This window comes from Gopherus flavomarginatus, chromosome 7 (genome assembly GCF_025201925.1).
Source record: "Gopherus flavomarginatus isolate rGopFla2 chromosome 7, rGopFla2.mat.asm, whole genome shotgun sequence".
Classification (NCBI taxonomy): domain Eukaryota; kingdom Metazoa; phylum Chordata; order Testudines; family Testudinidae; genus Gopherus; species Gopherus flavomarginatus.
Genome location: NC_066623.1, coordinates 83,662,731 through 83,688,072, shown reverse-complemented (window position 1 = coordinate 83,688,072; position 25,342 = coordinate 83,662,731). Strand labels below are relative to the sequence as shown.

Here is a 25,342-nt window from a genome sequence, read left to right as displayed (position 1 = left end):
CTTAAAACCCACTTCTTCTGAGAAGCCATTAACACTGGAATGATCTATACCTCACCAAGAGTACCGCCCTGCAGCACCACCCCATGCTGGAATTCTTGTCCTGTGTATCGTTTTGTCTGGGTCAGACTCTTTGGGACAGGAACCTGATTCTTGTTTATACAGAGGCCGTTTTACACCATTGTAAAGAGGCCTTAAGGTGGGTGTAAATGTACTTTATGCCCACTTCAAGGTCCTTTTACAATGCCAGAGCACTTTAAATCAGAATCTGGATCATGGTTTATATTAATTGTCCTACAGAAATAACGAGCAGTGACTAATGCGTGATGATAGTTAAATAAACAGTGCAACACATAAAAAGGAATTGGGAGGAACAAGCATATAGTTTTGCACTGAGGGTCTAAATTCAGACCTTGTGTAAACATAAACATAACAACAGAATTGCACCTGCTTATACCAGCTCTGAATTTGACCATCTAAGATTAAAACTTTACTACTGCAAAAGTAAAGAATAAAGCAATTAAAAAAACACCCAAAGCTTCTCTAACATGTTTAACACATTTCCAGTGCTATATATTTTTAAATAAAGTAAGTTATTGTTTCTCATTCATGCTAGAACATGATAGTGCCAAATGTAGTGTATTTGAGACATAACCAGGTGAAAGTAAAATGATCTCATGATATATGAGCAGCAAAAACTTTTCACTTCATTAATAGTTATCTTTTCTCTATCTTCTGTGAAGCACTTGGCTCACTACTGGATACTGCAATAATTGATACATTATACTGATTTGTACTGGACTAACCAGCTGTATTTGAACATATTTTGCCAACCCTGAAATTGAGAATAGCCAAATTGATTAACTAACAGGGGAAAGGCAAGTGTGAAATTGTGCTCACTAATTGGTGTTCAATTTCATAAAGATTTCAGAATCCAGGCCTTCAGCATATCAAAGGAAAACTTTGAAAGGCATCTGAGAGCAGGTGCCATCACCATTCAGAATATTATAGATTCTGATTTATAAAACAAAATGTCCCCCATTTCAGATCTCATAATGTCAAATATTCCCCTCTAAATGTAGCAGTGGCTTGTCTCACCTTACTTTTTTCCCCAGCAGGGTGCAAGAGTTACCTCAGCTTTCTTCTTTGGTGGGTAATTTAGCTCTCTGACTAAACCAAAAAGTCTCCACCCTTCCAGTGTGAAGAAAGTCCACAAACAGAAGCCAAACGAAAGGCCAAACCATCAGTCTCTCTCTTTGTGTCACAGCTCTCCCAAAATGACTTGTCCTTCTGCCCCTTTTCTGCAGTACAACAGCAATGCCGCTCTGTTAAAGGGAGCTCCAGCAGAGGGGCTCTCAAGAGCGAGGCAGATGGCAGCTCTAAACCTGGCTTCTCTTCCCCTCAGAATTCCTTCCTGTCAGGAAGCAGGACCCACAGCAGAGCCAGGCTAGCAGCAAGACCTGCTGCAGAGCCAGTATCCAGGTCATGTAACGAGTGCAGCTGGCTTGCAGCCTGATTAGCCACTTCTCCTGGTGGTTGGAAAAGTCAGCAGATGGCTCTTAAGCCTAGCAGCAGCAGTTCACTGGCTGCTCAAAATGTTTGCCCATAGTTGTGATAGCCCCTGGGTGCCTGCTCCTTCCTGGCCCTAGTCCAGCTTTGGACCCTGTCTTGCCTCACTCCAGGTAACCTGACTCTGATTGTGGGTGTCTGGCTTGAACAACTGGGCATCACTACTCACATCCTGGTCATATGATACTTCCTCTGTTCTGCCCCACACAACACTTCTTCCAAGGCCCATAGCAAAGAAATCTAAGGCTTTTCCCTTTCTTGGTCCATCTCTGTTTGGAGGGAAAAGGTTGCCTGTATCTTCAGGAGCTCCTTCCCAGCTTCCCTTACTGAGCGAGCCTCTAATGCCCATAAGCCATGAGAACTAGAACTACAAAATTACCTTGTTCTGGATTGAATGGACCAGTGTCATGCTGGGCCTGTAGCCTCTCTTAAAGGCCAGCACATTCTGTTACATCACTAACACAGAGGGGAACAAATGGATGTTAATCAAGTGAAAATGACCCAAAAGTTTAGAAGGAGGGGACATAAGGTCAACACATCAAGCCTCCTTCCTCCCCACCCCAGAAAACCTTCCCTGCAGTTTCAGAGGAGACTGCCCTAGGCCAGTGGTTCCCAAACTTTAACAACCTCTGAACCTCTTTCACTAAAATGTCAAGTCTTGTGAACCCCCTCTTAAAAATGAATATTTCCAGGGATTTTCTCCCTTACCTGAGCATAAATTATAAAAGCAGTGACCTTGGAAATATAAAATTTGTTTTTATGACATGCTTATTATATACTTTATTATTATTTATCATTACAGTATTTTTATTACATTATGAAAACAGCAACACTCTTCCAAGATCTCACTTTCATAGCTTGTATCACTTTGAATAAGCCTGTTATAAATTAAGGCTCCTATGTTTTGTCAAAGAGTATCAGATGTGAAACAGCATGAAGGTATTTAAGAAGCCAACTCAAAGAGTTCCTCCTACACAAGCATTCAGGTCTTGAGCGGTCTAGGCAAACAATGCATGTTACAACAAAGCTTAAACTTGTTCTTTATAATAATTTAAAAAACAATACTAGATGGCTATTTAATTTTAAAAACAGCAAAAAATATCCACCTCCCTTTCCATTTCTAATAAGGAAACTTGAAGTTTAAATCTCCTCAGCGTGATATATATGCTTGCTTTGAACTGCTTAGCTCTTGGAAGGTACAGGGGCTTCGAGCTGCTGGCCCCATGCTGCCCAGGATCCCTAGGGACTGCTCTGTCTGCCATTAGGAAATTTTTTCATGAGAACCCCCTGTAACATTTCATGAACCCCAGTCTGGGAACCACTGCCCTAGGCAAAGGTGCTGCTGGAACTAGGGGTTCAGGGGGTGCTGCAGGACCCCCTGGCTTGAAGTGGTTTCCATTATATACAAGGTTTAGTTTGGTTCAATGGCTCTCAGCACCCCCACTATACAAATTGTTCCAACAACTCTGGCCCTAGGAGCTGGCTGTAGAGGAGTTTCTCTACCCTGGAGAATCTCCAGCTAGGGAGATCTGTCTGCTTTCTCACCCATTTGCACAGTCACAGCTGCAGAAAGGTCCTGAACAGCAATCTGGTTCCTATCACTTGGAGAGGACAGGGAAGAAGCTTATTTTCATCCATTGGGAGGTCTCTTATCTTGAGTTTCTGAATGTGTTTATAATATTTGCAAAGTACCTACTGAACTCCAGATCAGTGGTTTAGAAGTGCTTTAATAAATAACATGCACATATCCCATCTGAATATCATAAGTAAATCGCACCTTAACTTATCCTTTAATTCAGGGGTTTGTTATGGGTCCCTTTTAAATTTCACAGTGCTTTTTCAGCTACTGTAAAAGCTGCAGAGTTGTTGCTACATGGAAAGTTTATTTGCATTAGAACATAATTCTGTTACGATACTAATTGTGAGTCTCAGGCACCTCATTCTGGAAAGTCAGTTTCACAGGCCTTGCCACCGGGAAAAGGAACAATGCTGCTTAGGTGTAATTCTCTAATATTACTCATGATTTGTGAAAGTGAATTTCCAGTGGTATGCAACCTTGCCTTGTAGTATGGGGCCCTAACCTTAGATGCTGTTGGCATGGGTGTGGTGCAGGCCCTTACTATAACAGACACCTTTTTATGTTGTGAAAGCTAGCCAAGACACTTAAGGTCCATGGAACATTTCACATAAGTTTCATTTCCAGGTCCTTTATAAGTGCTTCCTTAACATTATTTTATAGTTTCTTTGCAATGATTTATATTTTCTACCATGTTCTGGCACTCATGACGTTTTTTTAAGAGGGTAAATATTATCAGTGTAAATGCTCTGTGTATACGGCAATTTTAATTCTGTTTGGTTTCTTCTTTTCATTTACTAGTTCAGTAATTACTATGTTATTAACCACTTACTGTGAAATCATGCACTGCACAGAAAGGCTTGTTAAGTGGAGTCTTTTCCCTGATCCAGAGTTCCTTATGGCTCTAGAGAATACTTTTACTGAGACTAATGGGTAGTTTAAGAACTTTTTGTTCTCTTATCAGTGCTTACAAGGAAAATCTGGAACTTACATGCTCAGCATACCAGCAGCAAACTGCTCACCAGAGCAGCTGCACATTGACTTTAACTGGGACTCCTTCAAAAATTAGCATAGCTTGCAAACTAAGCAAACTAGACTGAGGGCTTGTCTACATCAGAAAGTTGCAGCGCTGGTGAGGGAGTTACAGCGCTGCAACTTAGGAGGTGTACACATCTGCAGGGCACCACCAGCGCTGCAACTCCCTGTTTGCAGCCCTGGCCGTACTCCCGTTTTGTCTCGGGTGTAGAGGATCCAGCGCTGGTGATCCAGCGCTGGTAATCAAATATAGACACTTACCAGCGCTTTTCTTGACCTCCGTGGAATAAGCAGGTATCCCAGCATACCTGAGGAAGCCTCTGGTAATCAAGCTGGTCTCCTTCCCCGGTTTGCTCTCGCGTTCCCCGAACCCCAAGCAAGCAGGTCTCCTTCCCTGAGGTTTGCTGGGTGGTTCCGGGAACGCGAGAGCAAACCGGGAAAGGAGACCAGCTTCGCCGCGGTTTGCTCTCGCGTTCCCCGAACCCCGAGCAAGCAGGTCTCCTTCCCTGAGGTTTGCTGGGTGGTTCTGGGAACGCGAGAGCAAACCGGGAAAGGAGACCAGCTTCGCCGCGGTTTGCTCTCGCGTTTCCCGGAACCACCCTGCAAACCGCAGGGAAGGAGACCTGCTTGTTCGGGGAACGCGAGAGCAAACCGCGGCGAAGCTGGTCTCCTTTCCCGGGTTTGCTCTCGCGTTCCCCGAACCACCCAGCAAACCGCAGGGAAGGAGACCTGCTTGTTCGGGGGTTCGGGGAACGAGAGAGCAAACCGGGAAAGGAGACCAGCTTCGCCGCGGTTTGCTCTCGCGTTCCCCGAACCTCCCTTGAAGCCGCCCAACAGCGCTGCAGTGTGGCCACATCTAACACCACTTGCAGCGCTGGTTGCTGTAAGTGTGGCCACTCTGCAGCGCTGGCCCTATACAGCTGTACTAATACAGCTGTAACAACCAGCGCTGCAAAATTTTAGATGTAGACATGGCCTGAGCCATAGAAGGCATCTTTAAACTCATCAGCCACTCTTTGCTTCACCCTCAAATTAGCGACTTAAAGAAAAATCTAAATTATTTCAATATTACTTTAAAGTACCCTATGTCCTTTGCTGGAACTGTGTCGTGGGCAGTTTACAGGCTGGAATAAGTAAGAGCAGAGTAAAAGAGACTCCACCCAAACTGATTTTTTTTTAAACTGTCTTTCAGATATAGATGCCAAAATAACTTTTTTTTTTTTTCAGTTAAGTGTAACATCCTTTGCTCTTTGTTCGCATGACCCTCTGTTAATCTGTTATTTTTCCCTAAGCATATAGCAAAACTACTGGATGAAACTGAATACTAGCTGCATACAAGCACATCCATTGCTGTGGAGCAGACCAAAAGCCATTTCATTCAGTGTCCAAAGCTTTCCCTACAGGTTGCAGAGAATCCCTTATAGTTTCCAGTAAATGAAGAAGTCCCTAAAAATGTGATTTAAGCTGTGACCTTTTTTGGGTAGGTGAAGTGATGTCATTTAATCTTTTTTTGTGTGTGGAATCCAGTCCATGTAAATGAACACAAGTTCAGAATGTCTGAAGAACTGGGAATAAAGTATAAAAATGAAGGCAGCAAACTGACGTCAATCCTCATAAATATGTTTTACAACTACAAAATGACAACTATGAAAATCTATCAAAATATTGGACCCTTTTTCTTGTATATATTCTTGGAGGGAATGCTGCTACACATTTAATTCTGTTTAGAGTAGAAAAGGTCTGGACTATGTTTTTCTTGAAATAGGCCCATAGTAATATTTCTTCTCTCTCCAAAATGCTTATATCATTCACAAGTGCCTGGCAGAAACCAACACTTTATAAATGTGGATGATTACTTAATAATATTGAAGGGTTTTATTTAAGACATTTTAAAAATAGTCATGTAATCAACACAAAACTTGATGGCTGTGATTTTTTTAATGAAAACTTTAAGTAAGACACAGATCATCTTTGTTCCATATCACTCAAAATATAAACCTTTTTAAGATAGTGGTGAAGCACACACCCAACTGGTTTTTTTTAAACACTGAAAATTACACCTGGCCAGCTCTGTGCCAAAAGAAAAATAGCAGAAACTGAAATATAGTCACTATGAAGCTCTATATCTATTGCACCAGGATGACCAGACAGCAAGTGTGAAAAATTGGGTAATAGGCGCTTATATAAGACAAAGCCCCAAATATCGGGACATCTGGTCATCCTAATTGCACCTCTGTGAATTATAACTCATGCGTGCAATCCGCAAACTTATGACTGCATCTTATTAGTGAGGAATCTTGCATTTTTGGGAATCTTGGCATTTAAAAAAAATCACTGAACATTTTGTATCCCTTTAATAGGAACTTAAAATTGCAAATTAACTCGGACATTTGAGCAACTTTGAAGCTACACTCGACTTGATCTTGCATGGTGCCGATGTGGAGAGTTGTGCACATAAGCACAATGTATAAAGGAAGGAGCAGGACAGTGATCACCAAAACCCCTGGCCTGCATAAGAGCTGATAAGCTACAGGTGTCTAGTAGTTAAAATAAGACCTATGAGGAAAAATATATACAGTAGCTAAGCTCCTCACGAACATGATGAAAATCATGCTGAGATCATGTCTCCTCAGACATTCTCCTCTTGTACCGTGGACACTAGCAATTAAGAGAGTGGGTGCAACAAGACTAGGGACTTCTACTGATCAGTGTGAAGGACTACTGGTGGCTCCTTAATCTTGTGCCTGGCATTTGTGCTGCAGTAAAACACCATTGTATATTCTGCTGTGTACTATGTAAGGGCTTGCAGGATCAGGATTGGGATGAACAGTAGTGGAGAAATTCAATATTTCTGTGTCTGTTTATGGACTTTGGCTGTAAGCCATGGTAATGAGGAGCCTGCAAAAGGCCAGGGATGAAATGTGGAAGGCGACAGAAAGTGAGGAAGGACAAAGTAAAGAATGAGACGGGAACACAGGCTGCTCTTGGACATGCAGCTCTGATTGAAGCTCATGGGAGATGAATATGAGCTCTTAAGGCACAATATGGCCTATATGTTTTGTCAGTGTTCAATAATGCCTGTACTACTTCAGAAAACAAAGCAACACATTTATTAATAATTGATATATAACTTTATTATGCACAGACTAAGATGACATGACACTGTGGTTATCAAAACTGTACAACTAAGCATTTCTCCAAGTCTTCTAAAATACTGAACACAGAACTAATTACCAATGGGGTGTTCAGACTGGCCAGAGGGATTAACGGATTCATTTCTCCCATTGATTTTTTTAAAATACATCTGTGATGAAATTTTGTAATTAAGAACTGATTAAAAAACAAATCGAAGTACTGTGTTTGGAACCAGTTGAAAATATGATAGCTAATACCAATTAATTTCACGAACACCCCATGTCTGACCGACAAAAACAGAGCACAACAGTTACCTCACAGAAAGTGCTGTCAGCATAACCAGCAGTACAAGTCTTCTTGTGAAGCATGAGGTAGATACACATTACAGAAAAGACTGGTATATACATTACAGAAAACAATTAGAAGAGCAACAAAAAGAATTTACAATCATCTCTAGGGACATTATGCAAAACCCTGTTCCATCTGGTGAATGCAATGGAAAAGCCCAGTTTAGAATGTTTTGACTTCTTAAAATGATAATGTAACAGCTGCTCAACACCAAATATTTTTAAAGGTTAAAGCTAGTGATTAGACAATATATGAACACAATAAGCAGTCTGCCTTGGAGTTTTAAGTATTTCACTAATGCTTTTATCGTCAGAAGCTGTCTTTTTTAAAGCCCAATTCTGCCATCCTTCCACGGATACCCCACTGGACTCAATAAGATTACTTGTGAAATTCACCTTGGCAGAAGTCCAGCACCAATTACTTCTGGTGAGCCCCATTTTGAGTAACTAAATGGGATGTAAATGGCACGCAGGTCTCGTGCTGCTCCTCTGAACAAGGTAAATCTCTCATTTGAGTAATCATGGCAGGATCAGGCCTCTTGATAGACTAAAGAAACTGTAGCTTTGCACTGAAACATTCAATGATATACAACACGATACAACTTGCAGTAAATATAAATGGCTGTTTTATAAAAGAGGAGTTTACATTTGTAGCAGTATTCTGAGTTGCAGTAGTCAGTAACTGCTGCAAGGTGTGGTACATTCTTCTAATAAAGCTATTCTTTGGGAAATGCCCTTGTTTTACTTCTCTTGCCTACAGAAGTGACTGTTCAATCCCATAAGAAACTACACTTGCATTTGATGACATCCATTGTCCAATTAACATATTGGTAATTTTCCACTAGAGTTAAGAATATTTCAAACTGAGTTAAACAGTTAAGTACATCAAGATGAGCCTAATTTAAATTCTATCCTGGATATAAGGATAAAAAGTCAATTTTGTTTTTACGCATTGGATTTTTTGGTTTGTCAGTTTGGAAATATAAATCTGTAAATTTTAAAATTAGAGTAAATTATTGATAAAATAATTGATAATGCAGCATGTTTCTCTCAAAAATATACAATTAACTATCTTAAACTTGTCCATCACAACAACAGAATTTTCTAAGACTTCCTATGAGACTCTACTTTTTTTAATCTGAGAAGGAAAGGGTTAAAATGGTAATAAGAATTTACAAAAAATGTAAAATTCACAGTAACTGAAATTAAACATACATAGAGTAATTTAAATTTATCTAAAAACACTTAAATATATCTTTATACACAAATTTAATGTAGTAAAATATAGCTATGATTGACTTAAAGAATTTAGTCTTCTCTGAAGACATCTTTAAAGATTTTATACATAGAATATGCTTACACAATACATTCTGCTGAAGGTTAGGCAAAGCGCATTATTTTCAAAGACACAGGTAGCATATTTGTTCTCCCCACATGAAGGACGCAATCCTGCAAACACTTATGTATGTGAGTCATTCTGTTGAACTCAATGGAATTATTCATTGGTCTGATCTTGCAAAGGGTTTCACATGTGCTCAACTTTACTCACTCGGAGCAGTCCCCATTGACACTGAGACTGATCACAGGGCATAAAGTTAAGTACATGGATAAATCCTTGCAACATCAGGTTGGTCTGTAAGTTTATCCATGTGCATAAGCATTTGCAGGATCAGAGCCAAATGTGTTTAAAAAATTAAGGGCAAAATTCTGCTATCTGATCCTGAGTACGTATCTCTATTGCACATTTTGATCTCATTGTACAGGCTGAATATCCATTGACAATATGAGTTGTATACATGGCATGAGTGTAGAGTTAGCAATAGAAATATTGAGTTCAGACTTAGGAGAATATCACCCTAATATAAAGAATCTTATTCTCCTGCTGTCGAATACAAGCAGCCTCTACTGAAGTCATTCATATCCTGTGACAAGAGAATAGCATTCACTTAAAAAACAACAACAAAAAAACAACCCAGAGGAATCAGAGCATATTACAGTTGCAAAGTGATACCATAAAATTCAAAGTAATTCACATCTAATTTTTCCCTCCATTTGGGATTTTTTGTAAGGTCAGAGTATGGCAAAAGCACTAAAATAATACTATGAAAAGTAGTGCCTTATTGCCCACCTCACATTCTAACATTACTTTGGGAATATCCAATTGCAAAGTTCATATCACTAACCAGTAGTTTGACACAAACCACTGTGGACTGTTATCTTAAAAGCAGTTTAATTTTTATATGCAGTGTTTTATATAGATAGGCTCGGTTGTATATCCCTTGTGCACTCAAAACCACAGTGATGTCAACTGGAATTTGGGGCACACAAAAAATGTAGGACGGAGCCAAGTATATTTTAATATACTTCTTTTGTATATTAAATTTCAAAATATGCATATAAACTAAAGAGCCAATTATAAATATCTAACAACATCTTCATGGGTAGAGTGGGATATTAAGATCATTTTCCCATTCTAAAAATATAGATATGCTAGATTAAGTAAAATTATGTATACGGTGGTATATATATTTGCATAAAGATATACCATTAAGTATACACACATTAACATTAGTGCATATTATCTTTCTTTAATCTTAGTGTGTATAAGGGCATAGTGGGTAAAAACCTCTAACTGAAGATAGTTTTGGCCCAGTGAACAAGAAAGGGAAAGTTGCTTTAGTGAGCATTATAATTACGAAAGGCAAACACATTTTAAACACCTGAAACTGTACACAAAACACAAAAGTAGGTAAGATGCTATAGCAGTCAAGCTCAAGAAAACAAGGCACTATTCTGAAGTGGTTAAATATAGCTGAAGTAATAAAATGGTTTTTAACCAAGTAAATCTGAGCTTGAGACTTTTTCTGATGTGTAGGAATCCTTTGACCTAAGATCTCCTTTATTCTACTTATCTTGTTGAAATCCCTTTACGAACACCTTGTCAGTGAAACGGTTTAGGCACCAAAAATTCTTTTGTATAGACAAAGCAGCATTTTTCAGACTGGCATGTATTTCACACTGAGAGCCCACACACCGTTTTAACAGGTTGCAGTACTGTAGAATTAATAGCTTTGTCTCCTGTAGCATAACAGGCTGGAGAAAGGTCCAAAGACTGTATTTATCCAGATCAGGTGATTTTTTTTTTTCTATAGTGAAATCCCTCCTTTCTCAAAAGAAACCAAATTAATCCTTCCAACTTTAGACTGCTAATGTCAACTAATTGTCTCTTTGAACCTCTGCCCTCCTATGATGCTCCTTGGACTCATTTCCCCCTGGGTTAGGCTGTACTGCTGCTAGAACAGGGGGTGCTTTGTGTGCTGCCGATACTGTGTGCGGCACTGCTGTTTTCAGAGGCTGGTGGGTATGTGGGGACCTGCTGCCTTCCTGCTGTTTCCCCTGGGGGAGAAAAAAAAAAAAAGGAAACAGAAAATGTTATATGCTACAGCAAAAATATTTCTACCAACTTCCAGTGTTCTTGTCATTTTTATTTCCATAAAAACTTTGCACTGGATATATATTTCTAATGGAAACATTTGTTAAAAATGTTACTTGATTTTGACACCTCTGGGTAGTATTTACATGGAAAAAATCCTTTCTAGCTGCTTTCTTAATTGTATAAAAGCAGCTGACAGTGAGCTCAGCTATGGATGCTGTGTGTATCCTACAGTCAGCTGTGTATCAACTCAGGTTCAGGCACCATACTCCTGGGGGAATTCTGTGCAATGGGGAAGAGAGGGGGAAAGGGTATGGGTATCTGGGCCAGGGGGCCCTGCGGCTGGGCTCTAGTGGAGGGCGTTTAGGTGTATTGGCTGGGGGGCCCCCATGGCTGGGCTATGGGGGGACGGGTTGTGGGTATCTGGCCTCCCATCTGGAAGAGTGGGGGAGAAGGGGGCAGAGAAACAGGAACTGGTTTGTCATAGGGCTTTCTTTAACTCTCTACTTCTGGGGGAATTTTTGTGTGTTTCTTTATTGCTACAGACATACTTGTTGACAGGTATTTTCAAATAAATTACCAAAAATAACTGAAGGTGGAGTGACTATGTGGCACTGTTTTGACAAATAAAATTTGCAGAATTTTAAAATATTGTGCACAGAATTTTTTTGGTGTAGAATGCCCCCAGGAGTATCCCATAACTCAGATCAGGATCAGAACCTAGATTTTTTGTGGGCTTTTCTGTTTGATGGAAAACAGCTAGAAAAGTGTAGAATGTTTTGTCTTAATGCCAACACATGGAGTAGTGCATTTACTAAAACCAATGAGTTGGATCTGAAAGCACTCTCCTCCCGCTCCTCAGTCACAGGAGGATAGCACATATTCAACCATTTGTTTTCAGAGTAGGAAAACAGCCTATCCTGTAATGCTGAGTTGATTTGCATATCCCACTCTAAATGTAACGTAGCAGGGTTACAGCAAGCTTCCACATAACTACTACAGTATGAGCAGCAGTTATAGCACAGTATAAGGTACAATATTCTTGCAATTTCATGCTCAGAGTGTAAGTACACACACACACACACTACTGTTAAAAGAATGTTATTTGGATTACAAAGTCAAGCACTAAAAAGTTAGAAAATGCCTGATTTTATGGATGCCTGTGCAATATTAATACTTCCCTTTTCTTGTCCATTTTGTGCACTGAATGAGGCAGAGGTCCTGTGGGGGGAAAAATAGTATGATTGTGTAATTAAAGATAGTATCATAATGCATATGGGGGGAGGAGGGGATTAAGGTTGCACAGGCAACCATAAATCTGGCATTGCCTAACTTTGAAGTGCTTAACTTTGTAACCTTAATGTTCTTTTAACGTAGTCCTGTGATTTCCTAATGTTTTTTAAAGAAAAAGGTTACAAGTTCTATTATTTGGATCTGTAGCCCTCCTCCCAATTCATCAGCAGTGTTAGAACCCTGCGTCTTCAACATTACAACACAGGCTTCTGCTACTTGAGCTGCAAGATTAACAATATTTCCCAAAGGGAAAATAGGACACCATGCGGGGCTGGCTTGACCCCTCCCTCCAGCCACCCACCGCCCCTCCGCCCCTCCACTAGATGCTGCCGCTGGTTACTCAAACCATGCCCCACCCCCATCCACATCGTGCCTCCACACTGCACTTTTTTGATAAGTGGGCATTTGGCCCATTTGCTCTTGCCAAGTGATCCAACTTTTGTCAAAAAAGTCAGGATGGACAGGCCAGGGCTTAAAAAGGGACTGACTGTCCTGGCCAAAATGAGACATATAGTCACCTTAGGCCTAGCAGCCAGAGGCGAGACAGGATTGCTGGTTCTGGAGAGTGTTCAGGGAAAGCCCAGGCCAGCCACAACTGGGATAGCTATTGTCCCATGAGTTGTCCCCAGATGGGTGACTGACCCCTGGTACCATGTACTCGGTCCACAGGGGCAGTTGAGGGGATGCTGACCTGTCTGTCTCTCCCTCCCTCCCCCACTCCTTCCCTACCCAGGAATTGTCCGAGTTCCTGCCACACGTGGTTCCCCCAGTGGTAAATGGACTACGGGGGCCAGGTGCTGGATCCTAGGATTTACAGGGTTGGAACAGGCTGGCTCACTCTCCTCCTTGTCCCCTAAAAGCTGCTCTGGCAGCTCCCTGTCGTTCCCACTGCAATGTGTGCTGCTGCAGCAGCAACATGAGCCCTGCCTTGGAATGGTTCAGAAATTTTGGCAGGTTGCCAACATTTTCTGGTGCAACACATGTGACAGAAAGGAAATGCTGATTTTTAACACTTTGTAGCTCACCCCATTTTTTTATTTAAAAACTTTATTTGTATCATTTTTACATAAAATATAAACACTTAACAAAACACATATTAACAACATTAAATGTCACTATTTGTAAAACCTGGAAAAAAACAAAACAAAACAAACCTCTGACCCCGTAGAGGTCAGGCAGGGCATCAAAGCTCACCCATATCTGAATGGAATATAATGGGCAAATGAAGAGGCACTTACTTCTGCAGCACAAGGGGATTCCCACCTACTAAATATCAAAGCCCTGCTGCAAACAATGGAGGTACAATAGCTTGTCAAGAGAAGAGATCACAAGAATCCTTCACAATGAAAAGTCCTAGGCAACCTAAATAGAGGGGTTGCTACCAGCTCATCCGACAATCATTGCCGTATGCCTAACTAGTAATTCCTACTATCTAAAGAGTGCACAGCTTTTGCCTTGCACCCAACTATTTTCAAGAATAGGAAGAAAACTCCCCACAAACACTTCCTCAATTAAAGTCAATGGTGCTGCATTGCTTTAACAGAGGTCAGAATTTTGCCCATGGATTCAACACTAAATAAGACATTTAATTTTGCGGGGCAGTTTCTGATCTGTACAAATCCAAAGTAATTCCACAGATTATAGACTTCTTCTATGTGTATCTGAATCTAGTACAGCATTTCTTAAATAAAATGTTTCATTCCTATCTTTTCATTAGAAACAGCTTTGTATATAAACAAAGTAAACTATAGCAAGTAGTTTCTTGTTGTGTTATCTTATTATAACTATCAGCTTTTCATAAACTTCGTTTGGGCATTTTCTCCTTCATTATAAAATGTTCCTCTATCCATTAGTTGTTTTGGGTATAAGCCTCTCTTCCTGTCATGTTAAAGGACATATCTATAAGTCAGTGATAAGTGAACTCCCTTTCATAAAAAAAAAAAGCTGTTGCCACTGGAACACAGGAACTGCAGTTACTTCCATTCCCTTAATAGGGCCCCTCAACATCTCTGCCAAGAAAGCAGCTCTGCAAAACGTAGAACTGGCCCATATTCCCTGCTGTTAGGTCTTATTACAGTTTCGCTGTCAACCATTTTACAAACTGCATGATTACACATAGTTTTGCATCAGCATATCAATACGATCTGTATAAACTCAACCATAACTTAGTTTATATGCTGAATACCTATTCTTTTTTAGGAAAAATAACAAGCACAGCTGTCATAATCTCTTTAGAAGCCAAATAGCACTACACACCCCATTCCTCTGCTCTTCTGGAAAACTTCCTAGGAGGCATCTTCCTTTAAAAGTTTGAGGGTTGAGCACTTTGCCTCAGTGGCAAAGACTCTGCTGTCATTTAATTTCCTCTTCACTGCTCCATGTCTTGAAAATTATTGGCTGTTCTGACATATAACAATCTGTTTGTGCTGGTATCTCTGTTACACAATTTGCACTGTCCTTTAATTGAAGTATCAAAATCTTAGTGAGACTATGAACAGAACCTACCAATATATTTAGACTGACTTTTGCTTAGTCTTATAGTTATTTTTCATCACCTTGATAAACTGTCAAATTATTTTGAGTTTTTTATGGAGAGTGAAGAGAAAAAAAATTATTTAATACACCACCATCTACTGCAGCTTGTGTCTAATGTTAGTGCTTGATCACTCCTCAAAATGGCCATGTCCTATCTATTGACAGTAAACAAGCTTTTACCCATCTGAATGTGACAACATGTACTTTATTATTCACACTTAGGAAAACTGCCAGTAGTACTCCCTGTCCAGGAAGTCTGACTGTTTGCTTTTCTATCTCCATTTGCCAAATATAATTGGTTGCTATGTCAGTTTATTTTAAATCAGATCCCATTTTAAAAAAAAGAGAAGGGGAGACCTTTAACTTCCAGAGTTCTGGAAAATTTTATACTGTTAACTTGAAGCATTTTCCGAATAAGAGAAAATCATACTTTCTAAGAGGATTAGGTGACTGATATGTGTGCTATACATAATACAGGGTTTTAAATTGTTGGGTTTATGTTTAGCAAAGTCTAATAAGTTATCAAGTTGTTCCATGTCCCTTGTACTTATCCCTTAAGCATGATAGTTTATTCACTTAGAGCAGAATTCTCCAGCCATAGATAATTTCACAATTAACTCCTGAAAGGTTACTACACACAAACAGGGTTGCAGCAAGACTTTTACTTCTTCTAAAGAGGCTCAGGTAAAGAGTATTCAATATTAGCCAAGCTCCTCTGCCTTCCTTTGTTCTAGGATCCTCTCCAGACAGATATTCTATTATTGTGGAAAGGTTGGTAGCCACCTTTCAAGTTCTTTAACCAGTTGGAAAAAATGGACTAAAAGAGAGAGCTCTGGCCTGAGAAGGAGGATAGAGCACCTCTCCATTGCCCTGCTCTCTTCTTTGCCTCTCCGTCCTTTAGTACTCTCTGAACTCAAAGCCCTGTATGCCCAGTGGCAAACTGGACCCAAATTTTCCAGTAAAGCTCCTAGATTTTTGTTGACATTCTGGTGGAAACTTTGAAACAGTTTCAGATAATGTTTTTAAATGTTATTTGAATAAAATAATCAAAGTGAGTAATACAATCAATAACTTAGCTACTGAGCTGTTTGTTTTGATATTCAATTGCATTTATTTTATGCTGTCTCTACATTTTCAGTTATCTTTTGGTTTCAGTGTTAACAACCTATTAAGATGAATGGGGGAGTTCATTCATTTAGGGCCTGGTCTATATAAGAAAATGTTTGCTGGTACACCTTTACCCCGATATAAAGCAACCCGATATAACATGAATTCGGATATAACACGGTAAAGCAGTGCTCCGGCAGATCAAAGCAAGTTCGATATAATGCAGTAAGGTTTTTTGGCTCCCGAGGACAGCGTTATATTGGAGTAGAGGTGTATATACTAGCAAGCCTTCCTAATGTAGACACAGCTAATACCAGCAAAGTAATTCTTTTGCAGATGTAGTTTATACCAATTCCCCAAACAAAATAAGGTAAACTGGCGAAAATATTTCTTTTGTTGGTATAACTGCATCTACAGTCTGGCTTTTGCCAGTATCAACAGTAATTTAAACATCCTTCCTACCCCCCACCAAGCATCACTACTATGCCAGTAACAGGCCTCAGACAGATTGTTTCACGCTGCCTGCAAACCTAGGATGAAACCATGGCATCACTTTTGAAAGATAATGTTACGTAAAATTAAAGTTGGATTATTCTCTGGAATCCCAATTACAAGGAGTGAATTATATGGCTGTAGTTCACACAGGACCTTATCTAAAATATGCAGCTTAGCTATATATTTATTTATGCTTTATCAAAAAATGTCTTCAGCAGACCCCAAACCCTTTCAGATGGGGCAGAATTATCTTGTCCACTGCAATTCTCCACTGAGGCGTTATGGTGGCCAGAGGAAGTCCCTAGTAGCAAATCTCTACTACAAATCCCAGTTTGTAGATGCAAGTGACTGTGCGTGGGGGAAAATATGTACACAGGAACAGCAGTCCATTTTGAGGCTCCTTTGAAAATCTGGCCCCCTATATCTAATTTCTAAAATTCTCTAATCCCAGGAATTAGAGAGCCTGTATCCTGTCTTCCCTTTTCTTCTTACACTCCCCCTTCCCCCTTATTTTTGTCTCTCAGGCAATAAGGAAAGTCAGAACAGCTGCTCCACTTGCTATTTTACATGGTAACTATGACTGATGTAGTTAGTCACTAATTATTTTAAAAGGGTTGGTCCAAGTTCCATTCTGTTGAAGGATTTATTATGTCAACTTCCCATTGTTTTTGACAACGGGATTTTGTCAATTTTAATTACTCTCTCTTGTCTCTTGTGTAATGCTGCTATTTATTAATACTGTGAAGTTTAACACACTACTTGTGACATACAACACATGTCCCTCTAGATCTTTCTATAATTGAACAGAGATTCAATATCTCTTGATAAAGAATGAAAGCTAAACAAAACATTAATTCATTCAAAAATTATTTAAACTTTTTTTGTTAAAGTGATCTAATTGGAGATTCTTTCCTTAACTTGTATGTTTTACCCACAGGAACTGTATCTCTCGTTCTTCCCCCATGTTCCAGCAATGGAACATTTATATTTATCACATCCTTTGAGGTACCTAAATTTGCTTTTGGCTTCCAAATCAGCTTCATACACAGCTAATGCATTCAGAAATATTAATTTCCTTTTCAAAAGCTGTTGTATAATCAATTGGAAACAGTAGATTTCTGCCAGTTAACTTAAATTCTGAGCTTATAGTATTTACAGACGCTTTGATTATATAAGACCAGATTCTGGCCCCTATACTCTAGTTCCAGTGGCATGAAGCAGTTGCAACAAGTTAGGAGAGAAGCCCCTTGACCCAAGAGGAGCACAGGGTTGACACTTCACCCTTCTTCTTCCTCCTCCCAAACCCTGGGTGGCCAAGAGTGGAAGTGGCCCAGAGCAGAGACTACTTTGGGGATTCTCGGCTGGAGAGCAGCCCATAGGAAGCCCAGGCAAGGCTGCTGCATGTTAGAATAGTCCATGGTGCTGGTCTAACCATACACTAGGGAAGTTCTAGTTACTATGGCAGCTCAGAATCCAAGTGGAGCAAAAGGTGATGTAAAGTCACCTGTGCCTCCCCTCCTTCTCCTCCTCCTCCTGTGCGACATGTCTCAGGAGACACAGCAGACAACCTAGCCCATGATTAAGGACAGATTTATCTAGTTTGCCATGGAAGAAACTACTGGATACAAGTTCCTCAGAGATTGGTTTTCATGCAATTTGCACCGGTTCAACTAAAATTGGGTTTCAGATCAATTTACTTAAAACCATGGAAACTCTTGTTTGGCTCACACTTAAATCAGCTATCAGTGACTATAAATTTAGCTTAACTTTTTAAAAACTGAGAATTTTAATTAAACCAATGCAAGATTTTGGGTAAACAAAACCTATGAAACATTTTAAATTGCAGTTGGAGTCAGAAAAGGGCCTATGTAAATATGGCATCTTTTTAGTCATTTGATCTGCTCCTGGTGTGTAACCAAGTCACATCTGCTTACTTTACTACCTAAAAAGATTTAATGGATTCTCTTCTGGCTCACACATCAGTAGAATTAACTAAATTCCAATTATGGAATCTTATTGGTGATGGCACATGAGCTATAAAATCTCAGTAGGCCTTTCAGATCCCAGGGTAAGTTTCCACAGTTAGCAGTCGAAAAATCTCCCAATTTCTAAACAAAATATCCAAAGACATAATATTCCTCCACTACCTAGAGCGGCAGATACAGCTACCCGGTTAACACTTCCAGTCTGCTGTGGGGAGTCGCTGGAAGGCACTTTAGGGAGAACGTGGAAAGCAGCAAAGAAGACATAGTCTCCTGACTCATAAGCATTAGCTCTCACTGCCTCCACTGCAATGTGCTATGCCAAACGGAAGCTGGTGAAAACAACTGTACTAACCTGTGTGAGAATAGATAAACCACAGTGCTCCTGTCAGCAGTGCTCCAATCACAAATGCTGCGAAGGCGATGCCCACAACAGTCAGAGTGTCCAGACCATAGAAAACTGCTACAAATAAAAATGAGTTTTCATTTTGAATCCTGAATAGTACTTTTAAAAATTCCTCCTCCCTTTTTCACACAGAGTTTTGTGACATTTTCACATTTAATTAACCATCATTTTAAATGCAAGAAAAGAAAGCCCCATGATACTTAGCAGATTACTGTGATTTGTGTCTAAGGAGGACAAGCAATGCACATGCTTGCAGAGGTGAGCATGAAGAATGTTTTTAGTTTAACAAACTGTTCTGAGTCACAAAGCAAAACCCAGCTCAAAACATCCCAAATCTAGCAAAACCAGAATGAATTCAAAGTGTTCTCAGTTTCTTGTTAATTATTCTTTGTTTTCAGTTAAATGCCAGGTTTAATTTAAATATATATTTTAAAAGGCTGTGAAGTCAGGGCCGGCTTTGGGAAGTGCGGGGCCCAATTCGAACACTTTTGGCGGGACCCTGGCAGGGATGATTTAAAAAGAAAAAAGTGTAAAAAAAAAAAAAAGCCTTCCATTTCTTCCATGTATTATTTACTTTCCATAACTATATAAATAATAAAATAGTATATTATGTACATTGCATCATATATGCTGTTGACTGGTTATTAATGACTGCTGTTTCACATGTGTGGGTCCCCGCCACTCCCTGGGGGTGTGCACATGTGTGGGTCCCCACTGTTTCCTGCCCCGCTCATTGAAGCAGGTGTGCAGGTTACTGGCCTGGGAACTGCAAGGCAGCAGTGAACATGGGGCTGGTTTGAGGCAGGGCAGGGGCTGACTGGAGGTAGGGTCTGGCTGCAGGCAGGGCAAGGGGTGCGGGGCTGGCTGGAGACAGGGGAGTGTGGGGCGGGCTGGCTTCAGGCAGGGCCACAGGGGGGTGCACCAGGGGTTGGCAGGGCTGGACACAGGAGTATGGGACTGGCTGGCTTCAGGCAGGGGGGTGCAGCAGGGGTTGGCTGGAGACAGGGCAGGGCGGGCAGTGCAGGGCTGGTGCGGGCAGGGATGTGTGGCAGGGGTTGGCTGGAGACAGGGCAGGGGGTTTGGTAGGGGCTGGCTGTGGGCAGGGGGTGCAGAGCTGGCTGCAGGCAGTGGGGGGCGGGGCTGGTGCGGGCAGGGCAGGGGGTGCAGCAGAGGCAGCTGGAGCCCCGGCCCTTTAAAAAGCCCCCAGAGCCCCCCACTATCCCAGGGCTTTGGGGGCCATTTAAAGGGCCCGGGGCTCCCCTGCTTCTACCCCGCCCCGGACCTTTTAAATAGCCATGGGAGCCCTGGGGAATGCATGGGGGCGGCGGGGCTCTGGCGGCTATTTAAAGGACCGGGGTGGCAGACGCAGCTGGAGCCCTGGCCCTTTAACTAGCCCCTAGAGTCCCCTGCTACTCCAGGCTCTGGGGGCTATTTAAAGGGCCCGGAGCTCCAGCCGGGGCCGCGGGGCTTGCGGCGCTCCGGCCGGAGCTCCAGCCGGGGCCGCGGGGCTTGTGGCGCTCCGGCCGGAGCTCCAGCTGAGAGAGCGGGGCTGTGGGGCAACCCCGCTCCCGCTGGCACTTTGGTCAGGGGAGCGGGGCCATGGAAGACCCCGGAGCAGACCACAATCAGGGTAAAGCGCAGGGCCTGATTCCCAGGAATCGCGCGAATCGGCCTAAAGTCGGCCCTGTGTGAAGTCTTACTAAAAGATTACTTTTTATTCACCTCCTACCATTCAAGCCAACTTTACTCTATATCCTCTGCAACTTCTGCCCTATATCTAGGTGGAGAACGGAAGCGCTGTTAAGTAAGAAGTGGTGCCAGCTCAAAAGTCAGCAAAAACATAAATAGGAGCAATTGTTTTTCATATTTGGCAATGTTCTTAATAACAAATTAATTCCAGATCACAAAAATAGAACAAAAAAGTCAGTTTCTAGGGGAGGGGACCATTATGCAGTATAATTTGTATGGTACTGCATCTGGTTTCTGAATGTATGGCTCCAAATGTTACTTACACAATTATAGCAACTTCCAGCCATTGTCTTGTATATTTCTTCTCTTTGATCAAAGACACCTAAATATGGTTCTCATACTGAATCAATTATTTTTTGCAGTTTTTCTTATGACTAATTTCAGATGTAGTATTTCTAATATCTCCCATAAACATATGAAAAAGTTTAAGCAAGTGAATAACTTTTTAGTAATTGAGTAAATAATGGAAAAGAATTGAACACACAGACTCCAATTCATCCCAGGGTCTGTGTTTGTGGGTCTGGGAGGAGACTGGCCAGGGAATGCTTAGTAGATCTCCTCCAATTCAACTTCTTTTTACCTAGTTTCCTGCATCCAGCAGAATTCCCTTGAAAAGGCAGGCAGCAGCACCTCTACTTGCTTTCCCTCTGTCATTGATAGGTGCACTTGCATGGGTACTATACAACTTTAAGACCCCTGCTTCCACTAAGGGAGCTCTTCAGAATCCCTTTCTGAGTATGTGCAGCCAGATTTGGGACAGAAGGAACAGCCCAGGTAGCTAAGGGTTAACGTCTCTTTCACCTGGAAAGAAGTATCTGAACCACCTGACCAGAGGACCAATCAGGAAACAGGATTTTTTTCAACTCTGGGTGGAGGGAATTTTGTGTCTGAGTCTTTGTTTTCTGTCTGCCTGCTTTCTCTGAGCTTTGGAGAAGTATTTCTGCTTTCTAATCTTCTGTTTCGAAGTTGTGAGTACCAAAGAGTTTGTTTCTTTTGTATTTACATGAATATAGTGCTGGAGTGCTTTGATTTGTATTCTTTTTGAATAAGGCTGTTTATTCAATATTCTTTTAAGCAATTGACCCTGTATTTGTCACCTTAATACAGAGAGACCATTTTTATGTATTTTTCTTTCTTTCTTATATAAAGCTCTCTTTTAAGACCTGTTGAAGTTTTCTTTACTGGGAAATTTCAGGGAATTGGGTCTGCAGCTCACCAGGGAATTGGTGGGAAGAAGAAGTCAGAGGGAGATCTGTGTGTGTTGGATTTAATAGCCTGATTTTGCATTCCCTCTGGGTGAAAAGGAAAGTGCTTTTGTTTCCAGGACTGGAATTACAGAGGGTGGACTCTCTCTGTTTAGATTCACAGAGCTTGTGTCTGTGTATCTCTCCAGGAGCACCTGGAGGGGGGAAGGGAAAAAGGATTATTTCCCTTTGTTGTGAGACTCAAGGGATTTGGGTCTTGGGGTCCCCAGGGAAGGTTTTTCAGGGGGACCAGAGTGCCCCAAAACACTCTTAATTTTTTGGATGGTGGCAGCAGTACCAACTCCAAGCTGGTAACTAAGCTTGGAGGTTTTCATGTTAACCCCCATATTTTGGATGCTAAGGTCCAAATCTGGGACTTAAGTTATGACAGTGGCTCACTGGAGTTTTCTCCTATTTTTGACATGGATCCATTTCTGAGTCACTTGGTCATGTTTGGTTATTTTAAATCCAAACTATAATTCTGTTTGTTAAACAGAGATGCCTCTTCTACAACTGTATCATCTCATCATCTTGCCTTAAGATGCAGTTCACTGACAACTAGGTCCCACTCATAGCAGGACACAGGTAGCCCAGTGGAAGGAGGTACATTTTATCATTCCCTGTGCCACCTTGTGTGAATCTAGTTCCAAGACCCAAAGAGACAAGCTCTTTCCCCTCACTTCTTTCACTCCTCACTTTCTAAATTCTCACCCTTCAGCTATCATTTTTCCTTCCCTCCCATCTGCAATGTATTTCCAGTGCTACCCACTCTCCTCAAGAGCTGACTGGGCCCTTTAGCATGGTTGAGATTTTCAGTGTCAGGGGAGTTGGGGAAGCTAATGTTGAACTCAGAGTGAAAGTCAGAGCCACATTTTATCACATCTGTGGTGGTCTTGGATGTTGGAGTACTGCAATCACCTATACAAACTACTGCTCTCCCCTCATGCATTCCTCTCTGTTAAAGTTAGTGGGAATGGCTCCAATCCTGGGATTCATAAGCCTAACTATGTTTGAGGATCTGGGATACTGTCCCCAGCCACACTAAAACCAAAGACTTAATTCTGTTTTAAGTTTAAAAAGCTTTATGATAAATTCTCTTTGATTTAACCTTTTGTCTGGAAGTCGTTAGATCAGCGGTTCTCAAATTGGATCACGACTCCAAAGTGGGTTGTGACCCTGTTTTAATGAGGATGCTAAAGCCCAAGCCCAACTGCCCAGGACCAAAGCCCGAGGGCTTCAGGTTATAGACCTCCTGCCTGGAACTGAAGCTCTTGGGATTCAGCCTTTGGCTTTGCCACCCCGCCCCCCTTCCCTGCCCAGAGGGGCGGGACTGGGGCAGGCTTAGGCTTCAGTCCCCTTTTCTGGGGTTGTAAAGCAATTTTTGTTGTCAGAAGTGGATTGCGGTACAATGAAGTTTGAGAACTTCTGTGTTAAGTCAACAAAATAGACATATATGCATAACTTACGTGGCTGCATCCCATTACCTTTTGGCTTGTGAGCAGGTGGACCTGTTTAAAAAAAACAAAAAACACATTAATTGCATGATGCGCCACAGAAATACTACACACTTTATAAGCAATCTTCAGTGTCTCAGGAGGAAAGTCTTTAAATGCTGCATAATGTATTAGTAGCATTTCAGGAAATCCTGTCAGAATTTATTAACCTGGATCAGTATGTAAAAAATCCATTTGTATCTTGTTTAGTCTTCAGAGGAATATATCCATAGCACAATGCAAGCAGCATGTTACAGAGTGCTGGCAGATGCTGTGCAAACCTCCCTCACCCAGTTGTCATCAATTCTCACCTGCAACAACTCCTCCTTATTCCTATGCCAGGCCCTCCTTCAGCATAGATTGCTGAAGTTGTTTCCCGTCTCTGGCCACGAGAGGCTAGCACATGAAATCATTTCAAGACCCAGCCCCCCTTTTCCCCTCCTGGGAAATGTTGCTTCTAGATATGATGGATCCTGTTCAGACCAGCCTACATGCACATTTTTGATTTGTACATTTCCACTGTGCTCTGTGATGTGCATAAATTACTTGGTATTCTATCTTATTTATATTGGAAGACAAAGATCAAAGCTATGATGTTAAAGCTACTATTTTGAAATAATAATCAAATATCATCAACATGGAATGGAAAGAAATATAAAACTGTTTTTAGAAATGCATCACTACCCCTACTCTCTCTCTGATTTAGTATCCCTTCTTCATATACATGCCTGATATCTCCATGGATGAACTATTGGATGTCAGGAGCCCCCTTCCTCTCAGGATACCCAGGCCAACTTGAGGAGCCAGAAACCCATATCTGGATTCTAATTCAAACATTGTGTTTGGTAAAAGACGGTTACTCACCTTTGTAACTGTTGTTCTTCGAGATGTGTTGCTCATATCCATTCCAGTTAGGTGTGCGCGCCGCGCGTGCACATTCGTCGGAAAACTTTTACCCCAGCAACTCAGTGGGCCGGCAGGTCGCCCCCTAGAGTGGCGCCTTCATGGTGCTCGATATATACCCCTGCCGGCCCGCCCGCTCCTCAGTTCCTTCTTGCCGTCTACTCCGACAGTGGGGAAGGAGGGCGGGTGTGGAATGGATATGAGCAACACATCTCGAAGAACAACAGTTACAAAGGTGAGTAACCGTCTTTTCTTCTTCGAGTGATTGCTCATATCCATTCCAGTTAGGTGAATCCCAAGCCTTACGTAGGCGGTGGGGTCGGAGTGAAATATGGCAGAATGAAAACTGCTGAGCCAGAGGCTACAGCATCTGTTGACTGTTGAACCAGGGCATACTGCGAAGCAAAGGTATGGACCGAGGACCAATGGAGCTGCGCGACAGATCTCGTGGGTAGGAACACGAGCCAGCAAGGCGGCAGATGAAGACTGAGCCCTGGTAGAATGCACGGTGATGTGGCTTGGGGAAATATGAGCCAAATCATAACAAGTGCGGATGTACACCATCACCCAAGATGAGATCCTCTGAGAGGAAAACAAGCAAGCCCTCCCTTTGGTCTGCTACCGTGACAGAGCTGGGGCACCTACGAAATGGTTCTGTCAGCGCAATATAAATGCGAGCACTCCACAGATGTCCAGGGAGTGCTAGGGTTGCGCCCATTGCGTTGAGCTGTGGGTAACATGAAAGGCCGAAACCACCTTAGGGAGGAAAGCCGGGTGCGGTCATAACTGCGCCTTGTCTTTGTGAAACCTAGTGTACGGCGGAACCACCGTAAGAGCTCTGAGCTCAGAGACCCGTCTGGCCGATGTAACAGCTACGAGGAAAGTTGTCGTCCAAGACAGGTATAGCAGAGGGCCGGTCGCGAACGGCTCGAATGGGGGAGACATAAGTCTGGTTAAAACTAGGTTGAGGTCCCAGGTTGGGGCTGGGCGGCGCACCCGAGGGTGCAAGCGCTCCAAGCCCTTGAGGGACCTCGAACCCATAG

The 25,342-nt window shown here is 41.8% G+C and overlaps 1 protein-coding gene across 9 annotated transcripts in view; it reads right to left on the bottom strand.

Annotated features, from left to right (window-relative positions):
• The window catches only part of TGFBR3 (transforming growth factor beta receptor 3), a 518,676-nt gene that overhangs the window by 315,711 nt on the left and 177,623 nt on the right, over window positions 1–25,342 (bottom strand). For 5 of the 9 annotated variants that reach the window (XM_050962137.1, XM_050962132.1, XM_050962128.1 and 2 more), the window contains 3 exons: window positions 23,370–23,411; window positions 18,860–18,967; window positions 8,722–11,055 (listed from right to left, as the gene is read on the bottom strand). In XM_050962137.1, coding sequence (XP_050818094.1) covers window positions 10,937–11,055; window positions 18,860–18,967; window positions 23,370–23,411 — 269 coding nt within the window. In that variant the 3' untranslated portion in view covers window positions 8,722–10,936. Of the gene's footprint in view, window positions 1–8,721; window positions 11,058–12,275; window positions 12,314–18,859; window positions 18,968–23,369; window positions 23,412–25,342 lie in introns of all 9 variants that reach the window. The other 4 variants (XM_050962136.1, XM_050962133.1, XM_050962135.1 and 1 more) reach the window with 4 other exon arrangements.